At 44.9% G+C, this 23,526-nt stretch overlaps 1 protein-coding gene across 2 annotated transcripts in view; it reads right to left on the bottom strand.

Moving 5' to 3' along the window:
• Positions 1 to 23,526, bottom strand: part of IFT74 (intraflagellar transport 74) — a 206,541-nt gene that overhangs the window by 56,615 nt on the left and 126,400 nt on the right. For both annotated transcript variants that reach the window (XM_069765381.1, XM_069765391.1), the window contains exon 13: positions 11,951 to 12,030. In XM_069765381.1, the coding sequence (XP_069621482.1) occupies positions 11,951 to 12,030 (80 nt within the window). The remainder of the gene's footprint in view (positions 1 to 11,950; positions 12,031 to 23,526) is intronic.

Consider the following 23,526-nt stretch of genomic DNA (forward strand, 5'->3'; position numbering starts at 1 on the left):
ATTTTACTTTTATTGGTATCTATTTTTATTTATGAAATTTACCAGTAGCTGCTGCATTTTCCACCCTAGGCTTATACTCGAGTCATTAAGTTTTCCCAGTTTTTTGTGCAAAATTAGGGGGGGGTCGGCTCGGGTCGGCTTATACTCGAGTATACACGGTACTTCATTTTCTGGAAAAAGTTCAAGGGGGCCAACATTTTCAGCCATTACTGCATAACCAAAAGTGACTTGAAAAATGCCCATATTCCATCTTACAATCAATGAAATCTGTGTTCTAGCTTTCAGCATAGCATCAGAAACACAGTACAGTCTCAATGTTTGTATTTCCCTTTTCTTTCATAAATGTACCCATATAAAGTAGTGTTTAACCCATTCATGACCTCAGCTTTTTTCGGTTTTGCGTTTTCGTTTTTCGCTCCCCTTCTTCCCAGAGCCATAACTTTTTTACTTTTCCGTCAATATGGCCATGTGAGGGCTTATTGTTTGGGGGACGAGCTGTACTTTTCAACGACAGCATTGGTTTTTGCATGTCATGTATTAGAAAACGGGAAAAAAATTCCAAGTGCGGTGAAATTGCAAAAAAAGTGCAATCCCACACAGGTTTTTTGTTTGGCTTTTTTGCTAGGTTAAGTAAATGCTAAAACTGACCTGCCATTATGATTCTCCAGGTCATTAACGAGTTCATAGACATCAAATGTCTAGGTTATTTTTTATCTAAGTGGTAAAAAAAAATTCCAAACTTTGCTAAAAAAAATAAATTGCGCCATTTTCCGATACCTGTAGCGTCTCCATTTTTCGTGATCAGGGGTCAGCTTATTTTTTGTGTGCCGAGCTGGTGTTTTTAATGATAGCATTTTGGTGCAGATACGTTCTTTTGATCACCGGTTATTGCATTTTAATGCAATGTCGCGGCGACCAAAAAACGTAGTTCTGGAGTTTAAATTTTTTTTTCTCGCTACGCCATATAGCAATCAGGTTAATCCTTTTTTATTATTGATAGATCGGGCGATTTTGAACGCGGCGACACCAAATATGTGTAGGGTTGATTATATTACTGTTTTATTTTGAATGGGGCGATTTAAACTTTTATATTTATTTATTTTCATATTTTTTTTAAAACAATTTTTTTTTTACTTTTGCCATGCTTCAATAGCCTCCATGAGAGACTAGAAGCTGGCATAGCCTGATCTGTTCTGCTACATAGCAGCGATCATGAGATCGCCCCTATGTGGCTATATTACAGCATTGCTATGAGCGCTGACCAGGGGGTGGAGCTCACAGCAATCCATAATCAACAACCACAGAGGTCTTGAATAGACCTCTGGTTGTCATGCCGACGCATCGCTGACCCCCGATCACGTGATGGGGGTCAGCGATGCGTTCATTTCCGTCCCGATGGCCAGAAGCTGTACATAAATGCCGCTGTCAGCGGAATATACATACATATAATTAAGGAAAATCAGTTTGGTTGCCCTCATACGTTATCTCTTAGCATTAGACACAAATCTGCTTCACTCCCATCTGATTCTATACATTATATCAGTGGGAAGATATTTAGTCTCTGCTGAAAGGGTTAAAGAAGCACTCCGGAAATTAATTATTGGACATGTAAGGCTAACTAGCCACTTGTTTTCAAGCTGTGTGATTTGTGTCATCTCAACTCAGTGGGGTGTGAATACAATTATGATGGATTCAAGTAATCTACAAGTAATCTCCAGTCTCCACACTAGTCTCCTGTATAAACAGTGTGTCAGTCTCCCTTGTGTGAAGGACTTCCTGTGAATTACATCAAATTCCCCCTGGCAGTTCTCAGACACTGCTTCCTCTGTATGTCCAATATGCAACTGAATATACAGTGGGTACGGAAAGTATTTACACCCCTTTACATTTTTCACTCTTTGTTTCATTGCAGCCATTTCATAAATTCAAAAAAAGTTCATTTTTTTTCTCTTTAATGTACACTCTGCACCACATCTTGTCTGAAACCCTCCCAGAAATGTAGAAAATTTTGCAAATTTATTAGAAAAGAAAAACTGAAATATCACATGGTCATAAGTATTCAGACCCTTTGATCAGACACTCATATGTAAGTCACATGATGTCCATTTCCTTGTGATCCTCCTTGTACTGTACTGTGTTTTTATGAAACCTGAAGAAGGATATATACTGTATCCAAAACGCGCAGTATCTCCTCTATTTTAACTTATCAAATAAAAAATATGAAATATCATCTTTGGATGCGGGTCCTGGGAAACGCTGCCATTTATGGGCTGGATGTGCTTTTCTGGATTTTGTGATCCTCCTTGAGATGATTCTACTCTTTCATTGGAGTCCAGCTGTGTTTAATTAAACTGATAGGACTTGACATGGAAAAGGACACACCTGCTTATATAAGACGTCACAGCTTACAGTGCATGTCAGACCAAATGAGAATCATGAGGTCAAAGGAAATGACCAAGGAGCTCAGAGGCAGGATTGTGACAAGGCACAGATCTGGCCAAGGTTACAACAGAATTTCTGCAGTACTCAAGGTTCCTAAGAGCACAATGGCCTCCATAATCCTTAAATGGAAGAAGTGTGGGACCACCAGAAGTCTTCCTAAACCTGTCCATCCAGCCAAACTGAGCAGAAGAGCCTTGGTGAGAGAGGTAAAGAAGAACCCCAAGATCACTGTGGCTGAGCTCCAGAGATGCAGTAGGGAGATGGGAGAAAGTTCCACAAAGTCAACTATCACTGCAGCCCTCCACCAGTTGGGCCTTTATGGCACAGTGGCCAGAAGGAAGCCTCTCCTCAGTGCAAGATATATGAAATCCCGCACAGAGTTTGCTAAAAAACACCCGAAGGACTCACAGACTAGGAGAAATAAGATTCTCTGGTCTGATGAGACGAAGATAGACGTTTTGGGTGATAATTCTAAGGGGTATGTGTGGAGAAAACCAGGCACTGCTCATCACCTGCTCAATACAATCCCAATAGAGAAACATGGTGGTGGCATCATGCTATGGGGGTATTTTTCAGCTGCAGGGAAAGGATGACTGTTTTCTATTAAAAGAAACATGAATGCGGCCAAGTACAGAGATATCCTGGATGAAAACCTCTTCCAGAGTGCTCTGAACCTCAGACTTGGCCAAAGGTTCACCTTCCAACAAGACAATGACCCTAAGCACACAGCTAAAATAGTAAAGGAGTGGCTTCAGAACAACTCTGTGACCATTCTTGACTGGCCCAGCCAGAGCCCTGACCTAAACCCAATTGAGCCTGAAAATGGCTGTCCACCAATGTTCACCATCCAACCTGACAGAACTGGAGAGGATCTGCAAGGAAGAATGGCCGAGGATCCCCAAATCCAGGTGTGAAAAACTTGTTGCATCATTCCCAAGAAGATTCATGGCTGTTCTAGCAAAAGGGTGCTTCTACTCAATACTGAGCAAAGGGTCTGAATACTTATGACCATGTGATATTTCAGTTTTTCTATTTTAATAAATTTGCAAAAATTTCTACCTTTCTGGGTTTTTTCAGTCAAGATGGGGTGCAGAGTGTACATTAATGATAAAAAAAATTGACTTTTTTGAATTTACCAAATGGCTGCAATGAAACAAAGAGTTCAAAATTTAAAGGGGCCTGAATACTTTCCGCACCCACTGTAATTTACTATATTACACTTTTGGGGAATTTATGTTTATTGTCATATATTGGGGCTGCCATTTTTATGAGCTGGTGTGTAAGTGTCGGAGCATTATACTTAAGCACCACAAAAACGGCTGATCCAGGCCACGAGGCTGCGGTTGAACACGGACAGCATGTATCAGCTGTAAACTGTGCAGGCAGTTCTGGTACAATCTTTTTGTAGCCCAGCGCTGGGCAGCAATATCCTACTGTCACCGCTACTTTCAGAAGTAACAGGAGGGCTGAGCGTTGGGGGGAAAAGAGGTAGTGACAAGGCACAGCACAGTGCTGAGAACAAGTCAGCAGCCTGACATCACACTGTTAGGGTATGTGTCCACGGTCAAGATTGCATAAGGATTTGCTCAGGATTTGATGCAGGTAAAATCTGCACCGAATCTGCACCTGAGGTCACTGGCAGGTCACATGCATTTTTACATGCGTTTTTCATGCGGATTTGTGTGTGTTTTTGTAAGCTAAATAAAGATATACAAAAAAAAAAAAAAAAAGAATTGTGATGTCATTTCTTGTCCAACCTCTTCATTTACATACTCCATTGAAGAATAATGCTTACACACAGATAGATAGATACGATAAATATCTATCTATCTATCATATCCATCTATCATATCCATCTTATCTATCTACTGATATATCTATCTATAAATATATCTACCTATATATAGATATATCGATAGATATATTGATCGATAGATAATAGATAAATAGATAATAGATAGATACGATAGATAGATGGATACGACAGATGGATACGACAGATGGACACAACAGATGGACACGATAGATGGATACGATAGATGGATCACACATGCGAGAAACTCGGGTGAGTTTCGCATCTTAATACCCGGCACTGCCGCGGGAACTCGGGACCGGAGTGTGCGGCTGCATGCATTTCTATGTGTCGGGTATTGACCCCAGCTTTAAATGCAATATATTTAATTAAAAAAAAAACAACAACAAAAAAAAAAAAGCGTAATTTTCTGCGCCAGAGAGGGAAAGCCAGCGACTGGGGGACTGATATTTGTAGCCTGGGAAGGGGTTAATACCCATAGAGCTTCCCAGGCTATGAATATCAGCCCGCAGCTGTCTGCCTAGCCTTTGCTGGCTATAAAAATAGGGGGACCCCCCCAAAAAAAAAATTATGTGGGGTCCCCCTATAATTTATAGCCAGAAAGGCTGCGCAGACAGCTGCGGGCTGATATTCATAGCCTAGAGAGGGGCCATGGATATTGCCCCTCCCCGGCTACAAATACCAGCCCCCAGCCGCCCCAGAAATGGCGCATCTGTAAGATGCGCCAATTCCGGTGCTTAGCCCCTCTCTTCCCACTCACTCCTTAGGTGACATTAAGCCCGGTTAATAATGACGAGGCGTCAATAAGACGCTTATACATTATTAATCCTAGTAAAGTGTAAATAAAACACAGACACTAGCAAAAAGTATTTTAACCCCTTCATGACCCAGCCTATTTTGACCTTAAAGACCTGGCCGTTTTTGTAATTCTGACCAGTGTCCCTTTATGAGGTAATAACTCAGGAACGTTTCAACGAATCCTAGCGGTTCTGAGGTTGTTTTTTCGTGACATATTGGGCTTCATGTTAGTGGTAAATTTAGGTCGATAATTTTTGCTTTTTTTTGTGAAAAAAATGGAAATTTGGCTAAAATTTTGAAAATTTTGCAATTTTCCAATTTTGAATTTTTATTCTGTTAAACGAGAGAGTTATGTGACACAAAATAGTTAATAAATAACATTACCCACATGTCTACTTTACATCAGCACAATTTTGGAACCAAATTTTTTTTTGCTAGGAAGTTATAAGGGTTAAAATTTGACCAGCGATTTCTCATTTTTACATCAAAATTTACAAAACCATTTTTTTTAGGGACCACCTCACATTTGAAGTCAGTTTGAGGGGTCTATATGGCTGAAAATACCCAAAAGTGACACCATTCTAAAAACTGCACCCCTCAAGGTACTCAAAACCACATTCAAGAAGTTTATTAACCCTTCAGGTGCTTCACAACAGCAGAAGCAACATGGAAGGAAAAAATGAACATTTAACTTTTTAGTCACAAAAATTATGTTTTAGCAACAATTTTTTTTATTTTCCCAAGGGTAAAAAGAGAAACTGGACACCAAAAGTTATTGTACAATTTGTCCTGAGTACACCGATAACCCATATGTGGGGGGAACCACTGTTTGGGCGCACGACAGGGCTCGGAAGGGAAGGAGAGCCATTTGACTCTTTCAATGAAAAATTGGCTCCAATCTTTAGCGGACACCATGTCGCGTTTGGAGAGCCCCTGTGTGCATAAACATTGGAGCTCCCCCACAAGTGACCCCATTTTGGAAACTAGACCCCCAAGGAGCTTATCTAGATGCATAGTTAGCACGTTGAACCTCCAGGTGCTTCACAAATTGATCCGTAAAAATTAAAAAGTACTTTTTTTTTTTTTTCACAAAAAATTTATTTTAGCCTCAATTTTTTCATTTTCACATGGGCAACAGGATAAAATGGATCCTAAAATGTATTGGGCAATTTCTCCTGAGTACACTGATACCTCACATGTGGTGGTAAACCACTGTTTGTGCACACGGCAAGGCTCGGAAGGGAAAGCGCGCCATTTGACTTTTTGAATGAAAAATTAGCTCCAATCGTTAGCGGACACCATGTCGCGTTTGGAGAGCCCCTGTGTGCCTAAACATTGGAGCTCCCTCACATTTGACCCCATTTTGGAAACTAGACCTCCCAAGGAACAAATCTAGATGTGCGTTGACCACTTTAAACCCTCAAGTGCTTCAGAGAAGTTTACAACGCAGAGCCGTGAAAATAAAAAATCATGTTTCTTTCCTCAAAAATGATGTTTTAGCAAGCAATTTTTTATTTTTACAAGGGTAACAGGAGAAATTGGACCCAAATAGCTGTTGCCGAGTTTGTCCTGAGTACACTGATACCCCATATGTGGGGGTAAACCACTGTTTGGGCACACGTCGGGGCTCGGAAGGGAAGTAGTGACTTTTGAAATGCAGACTTTGATGGAATGGTCTGCAGGCGTCACGTTGCGTTTGCAGAGCCCCTGATGTGCCTAAACAGTAGAAACCCCCCACAAGTGACCACATTTTGGAAACTAGACCCCCCACAGAACTTATCTAGATATGTGGTGAGCACTTTGAACCCCCAAGTGCTTCACAGAAGTTTACAACGCAGAGCCGTGAAAATAAAAAATCATTTTTCTTTCCTCAAAAATTATGTTTTAGTAAGCAATTTTTTATTTTCACAAGGGTAACAGGAGAAGTTGGACCCCAATAATTGTTGCCCAGTTTGTCCTGAGTATGCTGGTACCCCATATGTGGGGGTTATCCACTGTTTGGGCACACGTCGGGGCTCGGAAGGGAGGGAGCACCATTTGACTTTTTGAATGCAAGATTGACTAGAATCAATGGTGGCGCCATGTTGCGTTTGGAGACCCCTGATGTGCTGTAACAGTGGAAACCCCTCAATTCTAACTCCAACACTAACCCCAACACACCCCTAACCCCAACACACCCCTAACCACAACCCTAACCCTAATCCCAACCCTAACCCTAATCCTAACCCCAACACACCCCTAACCCTAACCATAACCCTAACCACAGCCTAATCTTAACCCTATTTCCAACCCTAACTCTAATTCCAACCCTAACCCTAAGGCTATGTGCCCACGTTGTGGATTCGCGTGAGATTTTTCCGCACCATTTTTGAAAAATCCGCAGGTAAAAGGCACTGCATTTTAGCTGCGGATTTACCGCGGATTTCCAGTGTTTTTTGTGCGGATTTCACCTGTGGATTCCTAATGAGGAACAGGTGTAAAACGCTGCGGAATCCGCACAAAGAATTGAAATGTTGCAGAAAATACAACACAGCGTTTCCGTGCGATATTTTCTGCACCACGGGCACAGCGGATTTGGTTTTCCATAGGTTTACATGGTACTGTAAACCTGATGGAAAAGTGCTACGAATCCGCAGCGGCCAATCCGCTGCGGATCCGCAGCCATATCCGCAGCCATATCCGCTGCAGATCCGCAGCCAAATCTGCACCGTGTGCACATAGCCTAATTCTAACCCTAACCCTAGTTCTAAGCCTAATTCTAGCCGTAACTCTAACCCTAAGGCCGGGTTCACACTGCGCTAGCAGCAGCCCGTTCAGCACATATGCTAACGGGCTGCTGCTAGCGCAAGTGCCGACGTTTGCATCGCGCTAGCGCAAATAGAGCATCTGCTAGCTCTATCTGCTCTAGCAGTGACGGACCCGGAAACGCTGCAGCCCGCGTCTCCGGGTCCGTCACTCAATGACGGCACATCCCTAGCACACGCCCATTGTGGGCGTGCGCCAGTGATGCGTCCGACATTGCTGTCAATGGCGGCCATAAAGGACTACGTTACCCCGCGTTTATGCCCGGTGTAACTTAGTCCGTCTAACGGACTGCTTAGACGCAGTGTGAACCAACCCTATCCCTAACCCTAGTGGGGCAAAGAGAAAAAAAAAAATTCTTTATTTTATTTTTGTCCCTATGTATGGAGGTGATAAAGAGGGGGTTTTATTTATTATTTTTTTTATTTTGATCGCTGTGATAGAACCTATCACAGCGATCAAAATATACCTGTAACGAATCTGCGGGCCGGCAGATTCGGCGGGCGCACTGCGCATGCGCCCGCCATTTTGGAAGATGGCGGCGCCCATCGAACACGCGGACAGAGACCGGGAGGGACACAGGTCGGTAAGTATGAGGGGGCGGGGGGCGTGATCGGACAGCAGGAGGGGGGGGATCGGACAGCGGGGGGAGCGGACAGGAGGACGGAGGGGAGCGTGGGACACTAGATGACCGGATGGAGGACCGGAGGGGAGGTGATCGGTGGCGGTGGGGGGGGGGGAGTTGAAAGGGAAGATCGCGATCTCCAGCCATGGCTGATGCTATTGCAGCATCGGCCATGGCTGGGTTGTAATATTTCACCAATTTTCATTGGTGAAATATTACTATCGCTCTGATTGAAAGTGAAAGTGAAACGTCACTTTCAACATCCAATCAGAGCGATCGTAGCCCCTGGGCTAAACTACAACTCCCCCTGTCCCTGCAGGCCAGGTGAAATTACAGTTAACCCTTTCACCCGGCCTGCAGGAGCCCAATCCGGCCATGACGCATATGCTGCGTCACAGGTCGGATTGGCACAGGTTTTCATGACGCATACGGTGCGTCGGGAAGGGGTTAATGAAATAATTACACACACTTTTTGACCATATCTTTATTGTACGCTCAATCCTCTTGAAGACCCTGGTCCTGCAAAAAAGCAAAAAAAAAAACAAAAACAAATTCATACTCCCTGTCCGCAGATATCCCATAACGAGTGTCCCACGATGAGTCCAGCTCTGCTACATCTGGATGCCTGACATCCAGACATAGCAGATCTTATAGATGACCACCGGAGATAACTCCCCAGCGATCACCTACATTCTAGCACTCACGGTCAGCTGACCGTGAGAACCAGCCTAGTGTGACCGGAGATAACCCCCGGTCACGTGCACAGCAGTTCTTGTGGTAAGCTATCGTGAGAACTTATCTTGCCACAAGAACTGCAGTGGACGCGGGGCTTCTGGCGGCGGGATAGGTATGTCGGCATGAGACATTGCGTAGTAAGCTGCATTAACGCAGTTTCTACGCATTTTACTAATCATTAGATGCAGTTTTACCGCATCTAATGATAGTCCATGGTAAATTTACGGTGCGGCGACGGAGCGTCGCCACACTGTAAAAAGACATGCTGCGTTCCGAAAAGACATGCCGCATGTTCGTTTACGCGGGTCTGCCGCCTGCGTGTTTTACCGCATAGTGGAGACGGGATTTCATGAAATCCCCTCCACTATGCTGTAACATCTGGACGCTGCGTGTTTGACGCTGCAGCTCTACACAGCGTCAAACAAGCAGCGTTTCCTGAACGTGGACACATACCCTTAGGGTATGTTCACACGTTCCTGATTTCCATCCTTTTTTTTTCAGGACTGTTTTTTAAAAAACTGCAGCTCTTGGCAGAAAACGCAGGTCCTTTTTTTGGTCGTTTTTTTGTCCTTTTTTGATCCTTTTTTTGATCGTTTTTTTGATCGTTTTTTTTAAGCAGTTTTCTATGCAGTTAAAATGGCTGAAAATACCCTAACCCTACCCCTAACCGTACCCCTACCCCTAACCCTTACCCTACCCCTATTCTAACCTTAGTGGGAAAAAAAAAAAAAAAATTCTTAATTTTTTTTTTATTGTCCCTACCTATGGGGGTGACAAAGGGGGGGGGGGGGTGTCATTTACAATTTTTTTTTATTTTGATCACTGAGATATAACCTATCTCAGTGATCAAAATGCACTTTGGAACGAATCTGCCGGCCGGCAGATTCGGCGGGCGCACTACGCATGCGCCCGCCATTTTGCAAGATGGCGGCGCCCAGGGAGAAGACGGCTGGACGGACACCGGGACGCCGGGTAAGTATAAGGGGGGGAGATTAGGGCACGGGGGGGGGGGGGGGGCATCGGAGCACTGGGCGGTGGGATTGGAGCACGGGGGGGCGGGATCGGAGCACGGGGGGGCAGCCACACTCCGCCCACGCACTTCCGCCCGCTTCCCCGCACTTCCTGCTGCAGCGGTTCGGCACCACAAACCGCAGTAAAACCCGCAGATATTTTTTTCATCTGCGGGTTTTACTGCGGGTTTGACCTCACAATGGAGGTCAATGGGTGCAGAACCGCTGCGGCTCCGAAAAAAGAAGTGACATGGTACTTCTTTTTTACCGCGGCTATTCAGCGCGGCTTTTTTTCCCGATTCCCGCATCATGTGCACAGTGGTTCCTGTTTTCCATAGGGTACAGTACACTGTACCCTGCATGGAAAACAGCTGCGGAACCGCAGCGGCAAAAACGCTGCGGTTCCGCAGAAAAAAACGCACTGTGTGAACATGGCCTTAATGTTACCAACCTGTTCTCACCAATGGAAGAAGTCACCGCCACAGTCCTGCTCTAATCAATGTATTAGAACAACGCGGTGGCGGTGACTTTTTTTTTTCCAACAGAAAGAACAGTTCAGTAGCCTGACATTAGTATTTCAATGTCAGGCTTCCCGACGTGTTCTCACTGCCGCTGTCACCGTTAAGTGTAATCATCATGCTGCAGTGCCCAATGCATTAAAAGTGAAGAAAACATTATGTGTACCCCAGAATTGTAACAGTAAAAAACGTAAGCCCACCACACAAAAAAACAAGCCCTAACACAACGCCATCGACAAAAAAATAGAAACGTTAAGGGTCTCAGAAAATGACAGCACAAACAAATTTTTTTAAACTTCTGATTTTTCTCTGAAAAAAATGTAAAAAATTAATACAAGTTTTGTCTCGCTGTAATCACACTGACCTGGAGAATCATTAGAACAGGTCATATTTATCATTCAATGAATACAGTAAATAAAACCTCTCCAAAAAAAGAATGAATTGGGTTTATTCACTGCATGGTTATATTGCACTGTGGGGATCGGCGCCGTTTCAATATTCGCTTCAGTTAAACATGGAAAGTCAGAAGCGGCGCTGCCAGCGGTCTTGCGTGACACTGTCCGCACGTCATATCACATTGCAGTCACCAACAAAATGGCGCTGCGCTGTGATCCGAAACTTTCTCCACCTCCTCCCTTCCCAAACACCCAGAAGGGAAGGAGTGACATCAGACACATGCGAGCAGATCCCGCCCACTTTTACTGCAGTCGTAATGCGATCTAGCGGTGCACTAGGTTTTCATTACAAATGTCAGCAGCTGCTGCCCCTGGTGTCTAGAAACTAACAAGGTTTAAAACATTTAAAATAATTTTTCATATTTTATACCATTACAAATTAAATCATTAATACTGTTTTTCAATTTCTAACTTTTTTGATGACACATTCCGTTAAAGCAATTCTCTATAAACCTGTGTTACACTTGACACTGGTAAAATAAAACCAAAGCTGTCGAGATTTTTAAATCATCAGATCTACCTTTTGTATAAAAGCATTTACATAGCAAAAATGATTTTTATATTTAAATAAAACTTCTATGCAATTTTTTTTTAGGAAAAATTGATTTTTTAGTACAGCTAAGGAATAAATAGAAATTGTGGCGGATATTTTGTAAGTTTGTTGTGTGCTTCTCCAGTTATTCATCTACAGTAAATATAATAACTTTTTCTGCTTCCGTCTATTCTGGGGAGATAGCAGTACATAAAAGTACCTTGGTGCTCTTCCATATCCATGTCCAGTCTTCCAAGCTCTTCATTTAGCTGTTTAGCCTTTTCTTTAATATCTGTTAACCTGATAATAGTCAAAACAAACATAAGATTAATAAGCTTGACCCGTTCTTGACATGGCTATTTTCTATATATATGCGTTTTTGTTTTTTCCTCATCTCCCAAGAACTATAACTTTTTTTTAACTTTTTGTTGACATAGCCATATCAGGGCTTGTTTTTTGTGGGCTGAGTTGTATTTTTGAATGACATTCATTTTAAAATCAGATGGAAAAAAAAATCAAGTGTGGTGAAACGGCAAAAATCGCACAATTTCATCATTGTATTTTTATTTACATTGTTCAATTTATGGTAAAATTTACCCAGCAATACAATTCTCCAGGTTAGTACAATTACAGTGGTAAAAAAACATGTATAGGTTTTTTTTAAGTGGTGAAAAAACAGGCTCAGAAAAGTCAGGGCTGATCAGAAGAACTGTTTTGGAAACTGGGGATGGAAATTTTGAAAGATTTGTAACAGAAGTTAATTGCTATATAGAACTCAATAAGCTGGAGAAAGGTGGCTGAGATGTTAGGAGTTAGTGTTTCTCTTGGAATATAGCTACTGCGCAAACTCGGCCATGCTCTGGTGACCAAGCTCCATGGAAACCAGCTGTGCACCATGCAAGATAAAAGCAGTCACAGCAGGAGAATGACTGCAGATAGAAAAATAAAGTCACTTGTAAATGTACCCTTTTTTCATGCTGTCTAACTAACTAAAGCAATTTAATAAGATGAGAATACCTCCTTCTTAACCCCCTGATGACATCTGCGGCACTTGTACAGCGCTGCAGGAGGTGCGTTCTTGCAAACCACCTTATGTGTACAGTGTGATGATTAGGGTTGAGCGACCTTGACTTTTTTTTTTTAGAGTCGAGTCAGGTTTCGCAAAACCCGACTATCTCAAAAGTCGGGTCGAGTGAAATCGGCCGATTATGGCGTAAAGTCGGGATCGACCGAAACACGAAACCCAATGCAAGTCAATGGGGAAGCATAGTCGGCAGTGAGTGGGGGCCAGGAAAACACCTAGAGTGCCCATTTTAATGGCAAAAACATCCATTCTTCTTAATGAAGCTTGTCAATCTTAATTTCCCTTACAATAATAGTTAGGCATTGGAAATTGGGGGTCATTTGGCTAAAGTTGTTGGGGGTAGGGCTGGTTCAAGTATTTTGTGGGCCCAGGAAATCTGGACCACGTCACGGCAGTGGAGCAGGGCGAGGTAAGTATTTAAACTTTGCAAGTGCTGTGATCCTGAGCAAGCAGGGGGGGCCCACTCGTTGGCATTGGCACTGGCACAGGGCCCCTCAAAGTACGGCGGTGTGTTTGCACGGCGGGGGCGCCTCCCACTGGCAGCGACACTTTTGTGTACTATGAGGGGCCCTGTGCCAGTGACGTCGCCAACGAGTATGCCCCCCCCCCACCTGATGATGGAACTTGCACTTTCATCTTCACCTTCCTCTTTGTCCCCTTGTAAGGTGGTATAGTATGTGGGAAGGGGAACCTAAATTTCAGCAGGGTCAGATTCTGGCTGTGTAGCGTGCAAGGGGAATGTAGTGGTCTGGGGCAATGTACCAGCAGACTCATCTATCACTGGCTGGGCAATGGGCAGGATGAGGAGGAAACACAGATATAGGCCCAAATAATAAAGTGGGCTAAATGCAGTTCAAAATTGGTAACAGGACTAACCAGGGGGCATTGCTTTGTTCAGTGGAGGACAACTGTAATGAGAGGCTGCACAGTGAGTAGGCCCAAATCAGTAAGTAGGCTAAATGCAGTTCAAAATTGGAAACAGAAGTAAACAGGCGGCACTGGTTTGTTCAGTGGAGAACAGCAAGGAGCGGCAGACACCGTTAGTAGGGCCAACAAAACAAGTAGGCCAAATGCATTGTTATATTACAAAATTTAACGAGAGCCTCAAAATTGAAGCTAAGGAAAGGCAACCTGGAGAACACATTGGAGCGGCAGACACTGTTTCTAGAACCCAACCAAACAAGTAGGCCCACTGCAGTTTTTAAATTAAAAAACTCTTCAACGAGAGCCTGAAAATTGAAGCTCAGGAAATGCTACCAGGAGAACACCTTGGAGCGGCAGACACCGTTAGTAGGCCCTACCGAAGTAGTAGCCTGTTGTGAATTCTGTGGCAGAGCTCCCTCCTGTGGTCACAAGTGGTACTTCGGCTGGTTCTCTCTGTGAGCTTCCGTTGGTGGAGGAAAGTGGTACTGCGGCTTCTGAGTTTCCTTCCTCAGGTGATGTGGTGAAGTCGTTAGGTGCTGTTCTATTTAACTCCACCTAGTGCTTTGATCCTGGCTTCCAGTCAATGTTCTAGTATTGGACCTGTTTCCTCCTGGATCGTTCCTGTGGCCTGCTGCTCTGCATAGCTAAGTTCCTCTTTGCTATTTGTTTGCTGTTTTTTTCTGTCCAGCTTGTCAATTTGTTTTTTTCTGCTTGCTGGAAGCTCTGGGACGCAGAGGGTGTACCTCCGTGCCGTTAGTTCGGTACGGAGGGTCTTTTTGCCCCCTTTGCGTGGTTTTTGTAGGGTTTTGTGTTGACCGCAAAGTTACCTTTCCTATCCTCGCTCTGTTCAGAAAGTTGGGCCTCACTTTGCTAAATCTATTTCATCTCTACGTTTGTCTTTTCATCTTAACTCACAGTCATTATCTGTGGGGGCTGCCTTTTCCTTTGGGGTATTTCTCTGAGGCAAGGTAGGCTTATTTTCTATCTTCAGGCTAGCTAGTTTCTCAGGCCGTGCCGAGTTGCATAGGGAGCGTTAGGCGCAATCCACGGCTGCCTTTAGTGTGTTGGAGAGGATTAGGGATTGCGGTCAACAGAGTTCCCACGTCTCAGAGCTCATTCTTGTTTTTTGGGTTATTGCCAGGTCACTGTATGTGCGCTGACCTCTATGTCCATTGTGGTACTGAATTACCTTTCAGAACAGTAGCCCCAATGCAGTTTTCAAATTCCTATAGGCTGAAAACCAGATAATTGATGCTCAGCTATTTTCAGAGGAGGACAGCTGTATTGAGTGGCGCAGACAGACACAGGTAGTAGGCCTTAAACAAAAAATTTGGCTCAATGCAGTTTAAAAAAGGTTACAGGGGTACACAGGCAGCATTGGTGTGGTCAGCGGAGGACAATTTGAATTAGGGACTGCAGACAGACTTAGTAGGCTGTCCCCTGTGGACCATGCATCCACCACATTAACCCAGTGCGCCGTAATGGACACGTAACCTTCCATGGACATGCCTACTGGTCCATGCGTCTGTTGTCAGGTGCACCTTTCTACTCTTAGATTGCCTGAGTGCATGGAAAATGCGGACTTTTACATGCTGGTGGAGGGCTGGGATGGCTTTTCTCGCAAAAGAAGTGTCGACTGGGTAGCTCGTACCGTGGTACAGCGTAGTTCATCTGGGCTTTATAAATATGAAAAAAAGTAGGCTCTATGCACTTTCAACTAGGTTCCAGGGGTACACGGCCAGCATTGGTCTGGTCAGTGGAGGACAATTTCAATTATGGACCGTAGACAGACTTAGTACGCCTACAATTAAAAAAAGTATGCTCTATGCAATTTAAAATAGGTTCCAGGGGTACACGGCCAGCATTGGCCTGGTCAGTGGAGGACTATTGGAAGGAGGGACCGCAGACAGGCTTAGTAGGCCTAACATAAGAAAAGTAGGCTGTAGGCACTTTAAAATAGGTTCCAGGGGTACACGGGCAGCAGTGGTGTGGTCAGTGAAGGACAATTTCTATTATGGACCGCAGACAGACTTAGTACGCCTACAATTAAAAAAAGTATGCTCTATGCAATTTAAAATAGGTTCCAGGGGTACACGGCCAGCATTGGTCTGGTCAGTGGAGGACTATTGGAAGGAGGGACCGCAGACAGGCTTCGAAGGCCTAACATAATAAAATTGGGCTGTAGGCACTTTAAAATTGGTTCCAGGGGTACAAGGGCAGCAGTAGTGTGGTCAGTGAAGGACAATTTCTATTATGGACCGCAGACAGACTTAGGAGGCCTAACATAACAAAAGTAGGCTCTATGCACTTGGAATTATCTTGCAGGGGTACACAGGCAGCATTGGTGTTGTCAGCGGAGGCCGATTGTAAGGAGTGTTTGACAGTTAGTACTCCCAAAAAATAAATAGATGTTAATGTCTCGCAATACAACAAAACCAAAAAACAAAAGGGTGGCATACTTAGGTACAGGGGTGGGCTCCTCTGCTGAGTTTCAGACCTAGTAATTTGGCGCTAAGTATTTACTGGTGTAAATATAGGACACTGCCCCTGACTATTTTAAGTAGCATCATACATGTCAACACATTGGTATTGTCAGTGCCAGGCATTGAAGGATGTCAGCGCATAGACTAAACATTGGTGGAGCTGTGAGAGATAATTTTGCAAATCGTAGAGCACTGTTTGAGCTGGGGGGATGGGGGAACTGTCTTGTGGCCGGCGGTACAGGCCCAGGGCCCCTCATGTTACAACGGTGTGTCTGACGTTGGTTGCGCGCCACCACCGCCAGAGACACTTTATTGTACTATGAGGGGACCCAGTGGCAGTGCCGTCGACCAAAAGCGTGCACACCCACCTCTTCAGACAAACGGCACTCTCACGGGTGCTTGAGCCAAGTGGCGAAACCACGGCCCCGTGGGGGAAGTTTGCCCATTTAGGGAGGTGTAAACATGTCGTATGCTGGACAAACAGCTGCTGCAAATTACGAGATTGTAAAACTCAGTCAGACCAGTCCACATACAAGACCTTTTCACAGGAAAGCTAGGTGTCAGCCGGGAAAGGTGGGGCAAAATAATTCGAAATCCAGGAGTGGTTCATTTTAATGAAGGTTAGATCATCAACATTTTGGGTAGCCAGACGAGTCCTATTTTTGGTTAATATTGAACCAGCAGCACTGAATACTCTTTCTGATAGCACACTAGCTGCTGGGCAAGCAAGCTCCTGCAATGCATATTCTGCCAATTCTGGCCAGGTGTCTAATTTGGATGCCCAGTAATCAAATGGGAATGACGGTTGAGGGAGAACATCGATAAGGGATGAAAAATAGTTAGTAACCATACTGGACAAATGTTGTCTCCTGTCACTTTGAATTGATGCTGCAGTACCTGTCCTGTCTGCGGTCATAGCAAAATCACTCCACAACCTGGTCAGAAAACCCCTCTGTCCAACGCCACTTCTGATTTGTGCACCTCTAACACCTCTGGTCTGCTGCCTCCTGCAGCTCGTGTGAGAACCATCACCGCCGCTGTGTGCTGGGAATGTCTGAATCAAACGGTCAACAAGAGTTGATTGTTTAGTTGCTAATATTTGTTCCAGGTTCTCATGTGTCATAATATTTTGCAATTTGCCTTTATAGCGAGGATCAAGGAGGCAGGCCAACCAGTAATCGCCATCGGTCATCATTTTAATAATGCGTGGGTCCCTTTTGAGGATACGTAAGGCATAATCTGCCATGTGGGCCAAAGTTCCAGTTGTCAAATCGGCGGTTGTGCTGGGTTGAGGGGCAGTTACAGGCAAATCTACGTCACTTGTGTCCCTCAAAAAACCAGAACCCGGCCTTGCCACGCCACCAATTTCCATTGGCCTCGGAGAAGCTTCCTCATTAAAAAAATACTCATCCCCATCATCCTCCTCGTCCTCCTCCAGTTCGCCCGCTACCTCGTCCTGTACACTGCCCTGACCAGACAATGGCTGACTGTCATCAAGGCTTTCCTCTTCCTCTGCTGCAGACGCCTGCTCCTTTATGTGCGTCAAACTTTGCATCAGCAGACGCATTAGGGGGATGCTCATGCTTATTATGGCGTTGTCTGCACTAACCAGCCGTGTGCATTCCTCAAAACACTGAAGGACTTGACATGTCTTGTACCTTCAACCACTGCACACCTGACAACTCCATGTCTGCCATCCAACTGTCTGCCCGTGTATGTATATCCTCCCACAAATACATAACAGCACGCCTCTGTTCGCACAGTCTCTGAAGCATGTGCAGTGTGGAGTTCCACCTTGTTGCAACGTCGATGATTGATGATGCTGTGGAAGGTTCAAAGACCGCTGATAGTTCTGCATACGGCTGGAGTGTACGGGCGAACGGCGGATATGCGAGCAAAGTCTGCGCACTTTGAGGAGCAGGTCGGATAACCCCGGATAACTTTTCAGGAAGCACTGCACCACCAGGTTTAAGGTGTGAGCCAGGCAAGGAATGTGTTTCAGTTTGGAAAGGGCTATGGCAGCCATGAAATTCCTTCCGTTATCACTCACTACCTTGCCTGCCTCAAGATGTACAGTGCTCAGCCATGACTGTGTTTCTTTCTGTAAGAACTCGGACAGAACTTCCGCGGTGTGTCTGTTGTCGCCCAAACACTTCATTGCCAACACAGCCTGCTGACGCTTGCCAGTAGCTACCCCATAATGGGACACCTGGTGTGCAACAGTGGCAGCTGCGGATGGAGTGGTTGTGCGACTGCGGTCTGTGGACGAGCTCTCGCTACTGCAGGAGGACGAGGAGGAGGAGGAGGAGGGGGGGGGCGAACGGCTACAGCCAACTGTTTCCTAGACCGTGGGCCAGGCAGAACTGTCCCAATATTGCTGTCCCCTGTGGACCCTGCATCCACCACATTCACGCAGTGTGCCGTGATGGACATGTAACGTCCCTGGCCATGCCTACTGGTCCATGCATCTGTTGTCAGGTGCACCTTTGTACTCACAGATTGCCTGAGTGCATGGACGATGCGCTCTTTAACATGCTGGTGGAGGGCTGGGATGGCTTTTCTCGAAAAGAAAAAGAAGTGTCGACTGGGTAGCTCGTAGCGTGGTACAGCGTAGTCCATCATGGCTTTGAAAGCTTCGCTTTCAACTAACCGGTAGGGCATCATCTCTAACGAGATTAGTCTAGCAATGTGGGCGTTCAAACCCTGTGTACGCGGATGCGAGGATGAGTACTTCCTTTTTCTAACGAGAATCTCATGTAGGGTGAGCTGGACTGGAGAGCTGGAGATCGTGGAACTAGCGGGGGTGCCGGTGGACATGGCAGACTGAGAGACGGTTGGAGACGGTATTCTTGCCGGTGCCCTACATGCAGTGTTTCCTACTACGAAACTTGTGATTCCCTGACTGCTTTGGCCTGGCAACGAAACCTGCACAGATACTGCAGGTGGTGCGGGAAATGGTGGCCTTACAGTGACGGAAGGGATGTAGCGTTGCTGACTAGCTTCATTGGCCGAGGGTGCTACAACCTTAAGGGACGTTTGGTAGTTAGTCCAGGCTTGCAAATGCATGGTGGTTAAATGTCTATGCATGTAACTTGTATTTAGACTTTTCAGATTCTGACCTCTGCTTAAGGTAGTTGAACATTTTTGACAGATGACTTTACGCTGATCATTTGGATGTTGTTTAAAAAAATGCCAGACTGCACTCTTTCTACCATCGGATACCTTTTCAGGCATTGCAGACTGAGCTCCTTTAACCGGATGGCCATGCTGTCCTCCAACTGGTTTTGGTTTTGCCACGCGTTTTGGGCCAGATACGGGCCCGGCAGATGGAACCTGTTGCGATGTAGATGCCTGCTGCGGCCCCTCCTCCTCCGCTTCAGAACTACTGCCGCCTGCACCCTGTTCCCCCAATGGCTGCCAATCGGGGTCTACAACTGGGTCATCTATGACCTCCTCTTCTATCTCGTGTGCAACTTCGTCTGTGTCACCGTGTAAGCCGGTGGTATAGCGTTCGTGACGGGGCACCATAGTCTCATCAGGGTCTGATTCTGGATCAGTACACTGCGAGGGCAATGTTCTGGTCTGAGTCAAAGGAACAGCATAGTAATCTGGCTGTGGCTGTGCATCTGTGCACTCCATGTCCGATTCAACTTCTAATGGGCATGGCCTGTTAACTGTTTCACTTTCTAACCCAAGAACGGTATGTGTAAAGAGCTCCATGGAGTAACCCGTTGTGTCGCCTGACGCATCCTTCTCTGTTGTTGTTTTTGCTGAAGAGGACAAGGAAGCGACTTGTCCCTGACCGTGAACATCCACTAACGACGCGCTGCTTTTACATTTACCAGTTTCAGAAGAGGAGGCAAAATAGCTAGAGGCTGAGTCAGCAAGGAAAGCCAAAACTTGCTCTTGCTGCTCCGGCTTTAAAAGCGGTTTTCCTACTCCCAGAAAAGGGAGCGTTCGAGGCCTTGTGTAGCCAGACGACGAACCTGGCTCCACAACTCGAGACTTAGGTGCTATATTGCTTTTCCCACGACCACCTGATGCTCCACCACCACTACCATCATTACCAGCTGGCAATGACCGCCCACGGCCACGACCTCTTCCACCAGACTTCCTCATTGTTTGCAAAACGTAACCAAAGTAACGGTATTTGTTACTGTAAAACAACTTACAAGGTGAACTCAAACTTCTGTAGGATTTAGATATCCCTTTATAGGTGGGTGAGACTGCAAGGAAAATCAGGCACAATGTTACACACTAGGTTTTCTGTGGCACAAAATGAGAGAGATGCCACACACGCAGGACTGTCACTCAAGCACAAATGCCAATATTAATCTCCCACTATTTTTTTTTTTAAGGGAGAATTAAAAAAAAAAAAAAAAAAAAACAGTATTATAGACACTAGGCTTTCTGTGCCCCACAATTTGAGAGAGATGGCACACACGACTGGCACTCAAGCACAAATGCCAATATTAATCTCCCACTATTTTTTTTTTTTATCTCTGGGAGAATTGGCAAGATATCAGGCCCACTGTTAGACTGTATGTTTTATGTGCCAGAAAATGAGACACAGATGCCACACACAGGACTGCCACTGGTGCAGATTTGCCAATTTTAATCTGCACCCTTTTTTTTTTTATTCAGGGAGACTAGTGAATAAATGTGGGCCACTGTATTAGAGTATATTTTCTGTGGCAGAAAGTGGCTTGAAAAGACGTAACGAAAAAAAAAAAAAAGGGACTGTCCTACAATTACTATCTCCCTGCAGTAATCTCAGCTAAGTATGGCAGGCAGCAATAACAAGGAGTGGACTGCTGCACAAATTAAATCAAAAGTGTGGACAAACAAACAAGATAGCTGTGCAGAAAGGAAGGAACAACAGGATTTGTGCTTTGAAAAAAGCAGTTGGTTTGCACAGCGGCGTACACACAGCAATGCAGCTATCAGGGAGCCTTCTAGGGCAGCCCAATGAGCTACAGCGCTGAGGAAAAAAAAAATGTTGCTTCCACTGTCCCTGCAAACAAAAGGTGGTGTTGGACAGTGGAAATCGCTACAGCACAAGCGGTTTCGGGGTTAATGTACCCCGCCTAACGCTATCCCTGCTTCTGACGAAGCGGCAGCAACCTCTCCCTATGCTCAGATCAGCAGCAGTAAGATGGCGGTCGGCGGGAATGCCCCTTTATAGCCCCTGTGACGCCGCAGACAGCAAGCCAATCACTGCAATGCCCTTCTCTAAGATGGTGGGGACTGAGACCTATGTCATCACGCTGCCCACACTCTGCGTCCACCTTCATTGGCTGAGAAATGGCGCTTTTCGCGTCATTGAAACGCGACTTTGGCGCGAAAGTCGCGTACCGCATGGTCGACCCCACACAGGGATCGGGTCGGGTTTCATGAAACCCGACTTTGCCAAAAGTCGGCGACTTATGAAACTGAACGATCCGTTTCGCTCAACCCTAGTGATGATCACTCACTCCAAGCTCCAGCGCTTCTTCACTTCTGAGCTTTGCACAGTGCCTCAAAAGTCCTTTTCAACCACATATGAGGTATTGCCGTACTCAGGAGAAACTTAGTTTGTTGTCCATTTTCTCCTATTATTCCTTTTGAAAATGTTAATTTATTTAATTCTGTGAATCGCCTGAGGGTTAAAAATGCTCACTATATCAGTAGATGAATTCCTGAGGAGGTGGTTTCCAAAATAGGGTCACTTGTGGAGGGTTTCTGCTGTTTAGGCATGCCAGGGGCTCCTCAAATGTGACATAGAATCCACAATCTGTTCCAGTCAAAATTGTGTCCCAGAACTCAATTGGTCTTCCTTCCCTTCCGAGCCCTGCCGTTCACCCAAACAGTGATATTCCACCACATGTAGTGCATCAGTACTCGGGACAAATTGCACAACAAATTGTATGGTCCATTTTCTCCTGTTCCCCTTGTGAAAATGAAAAAATTGGGGCTGAAGCAACATTTTTGCGGGAAAATTTTTATTTTTTCCATTTTCACAGCTCAACTCAAGTAATAAAATTTTGTGAAGCTCCTGTGGGTTCAAGGTGCCCACCACACATCTAGAGAAGTTCCCTGAGGGGTTTAGGTTCCAAAATGAGAACACCTGGGGGGGGGGGAGGGGAGGATTCCACTGTGTAAGCACATCAGGGGATTTGGAAACATGGACATGGCATCTACTGTCTACTCCAGCCATTTCTACATTCTAAACGTCAAATCAGTTGTTTTCCACCACATATGGGGTATCAATGTACTCAGGAGAAATTACACAACAAGTTTTATGGTTCATTTTCTCCTGCTACCCTTGAAAAAATGCTAAATTTGGGGCGAAATGAATTTTTTTGTGGAAAAAAATTAAAATCTTCATTTTTTTCCTTCCATACTGCTTTATTTCCTGTGAAGCACCTAAAGGGTTAATACAATTCTTGACTCTACTGCAGACAGAAGAATAGAAAAGCAGCACTTACCATGTAGATGGAAATAAGAGACGTTTTATTTCATACTTCAGGACATGGACAGGGTATGCAGGGAGTTCAGGGGGGTGCAGGGAGAAAGATGCGGTCGACAGCCGTTTCGCATTGTTCCAACGCTTCTACTGGTCCAGGTCAGGATCCCCCTAGACCCGTAGAAGCGCCTAGAACATTCACTGAAACTTTTTGAATGTAGTTTTGAGTACTTTAAGGGGTGCAGTTTTTATAATAGTGTTTTCTGCCATATAGGCTCCTCAAATTCACATCAAATGTGAAAACGGTTTTGTAAATTCTGTTGAAAAAAGCCTTCTAACAAAACTGAAGTTTCAAATTGCTCTTGATGTAAAGTAGACATATTAGAAATGTTATGTATTAATTATTTTGTATAGCATGACTAACTGGTTTAAAGGGAACCAGGCAGGTCCCCCATGCTCTCCAGCCCGGCAGCATTCACTTATTTATGACTAAATTCCCTGCCTAACCAGCCCTGTATAATGTTTTTCTGGTCAACTTACGTTTTAAAAAAAAAAGCATTTACAATGCCCATTTCCTATACTAATGAGGGCATTGACTAGTTGATGCAATTTTAGTTTCCACAGACTAGTCAGCCCTCTTTCCATAATAATAATAATAATAATAATAATTTTTATTTATATAGCGCCAACATATTCCGCAGCGCTTTACAAATTATAGAGGGGACTTGTACAGACAATAGACATTACAGCATAACAGAAATACAGTTCAAAACAGATACCAGGAGGAGTGAGGGCCCTGCTCGCAAGCTTACAAACTAAGCCCCTGTGGCATCATGGCCGTTTATACAAATCTAGCGCAT

This window comes from Ranitomeya imitator, chromosome 1 (assembly GCF_032444005.1).
Source record: "Ranitomeya imitator isolate aRanImi1 chromosome 1, aRanImi1.pri, whole genome shotgun sequence".
In the NCBI taxonomy this organism is placed as follows: Eukaryota; Metazoa; Chordata; class Amphibia; order Anura; family Dendrobatidae; genus Ranitomeya; species Ranitomeya imitator.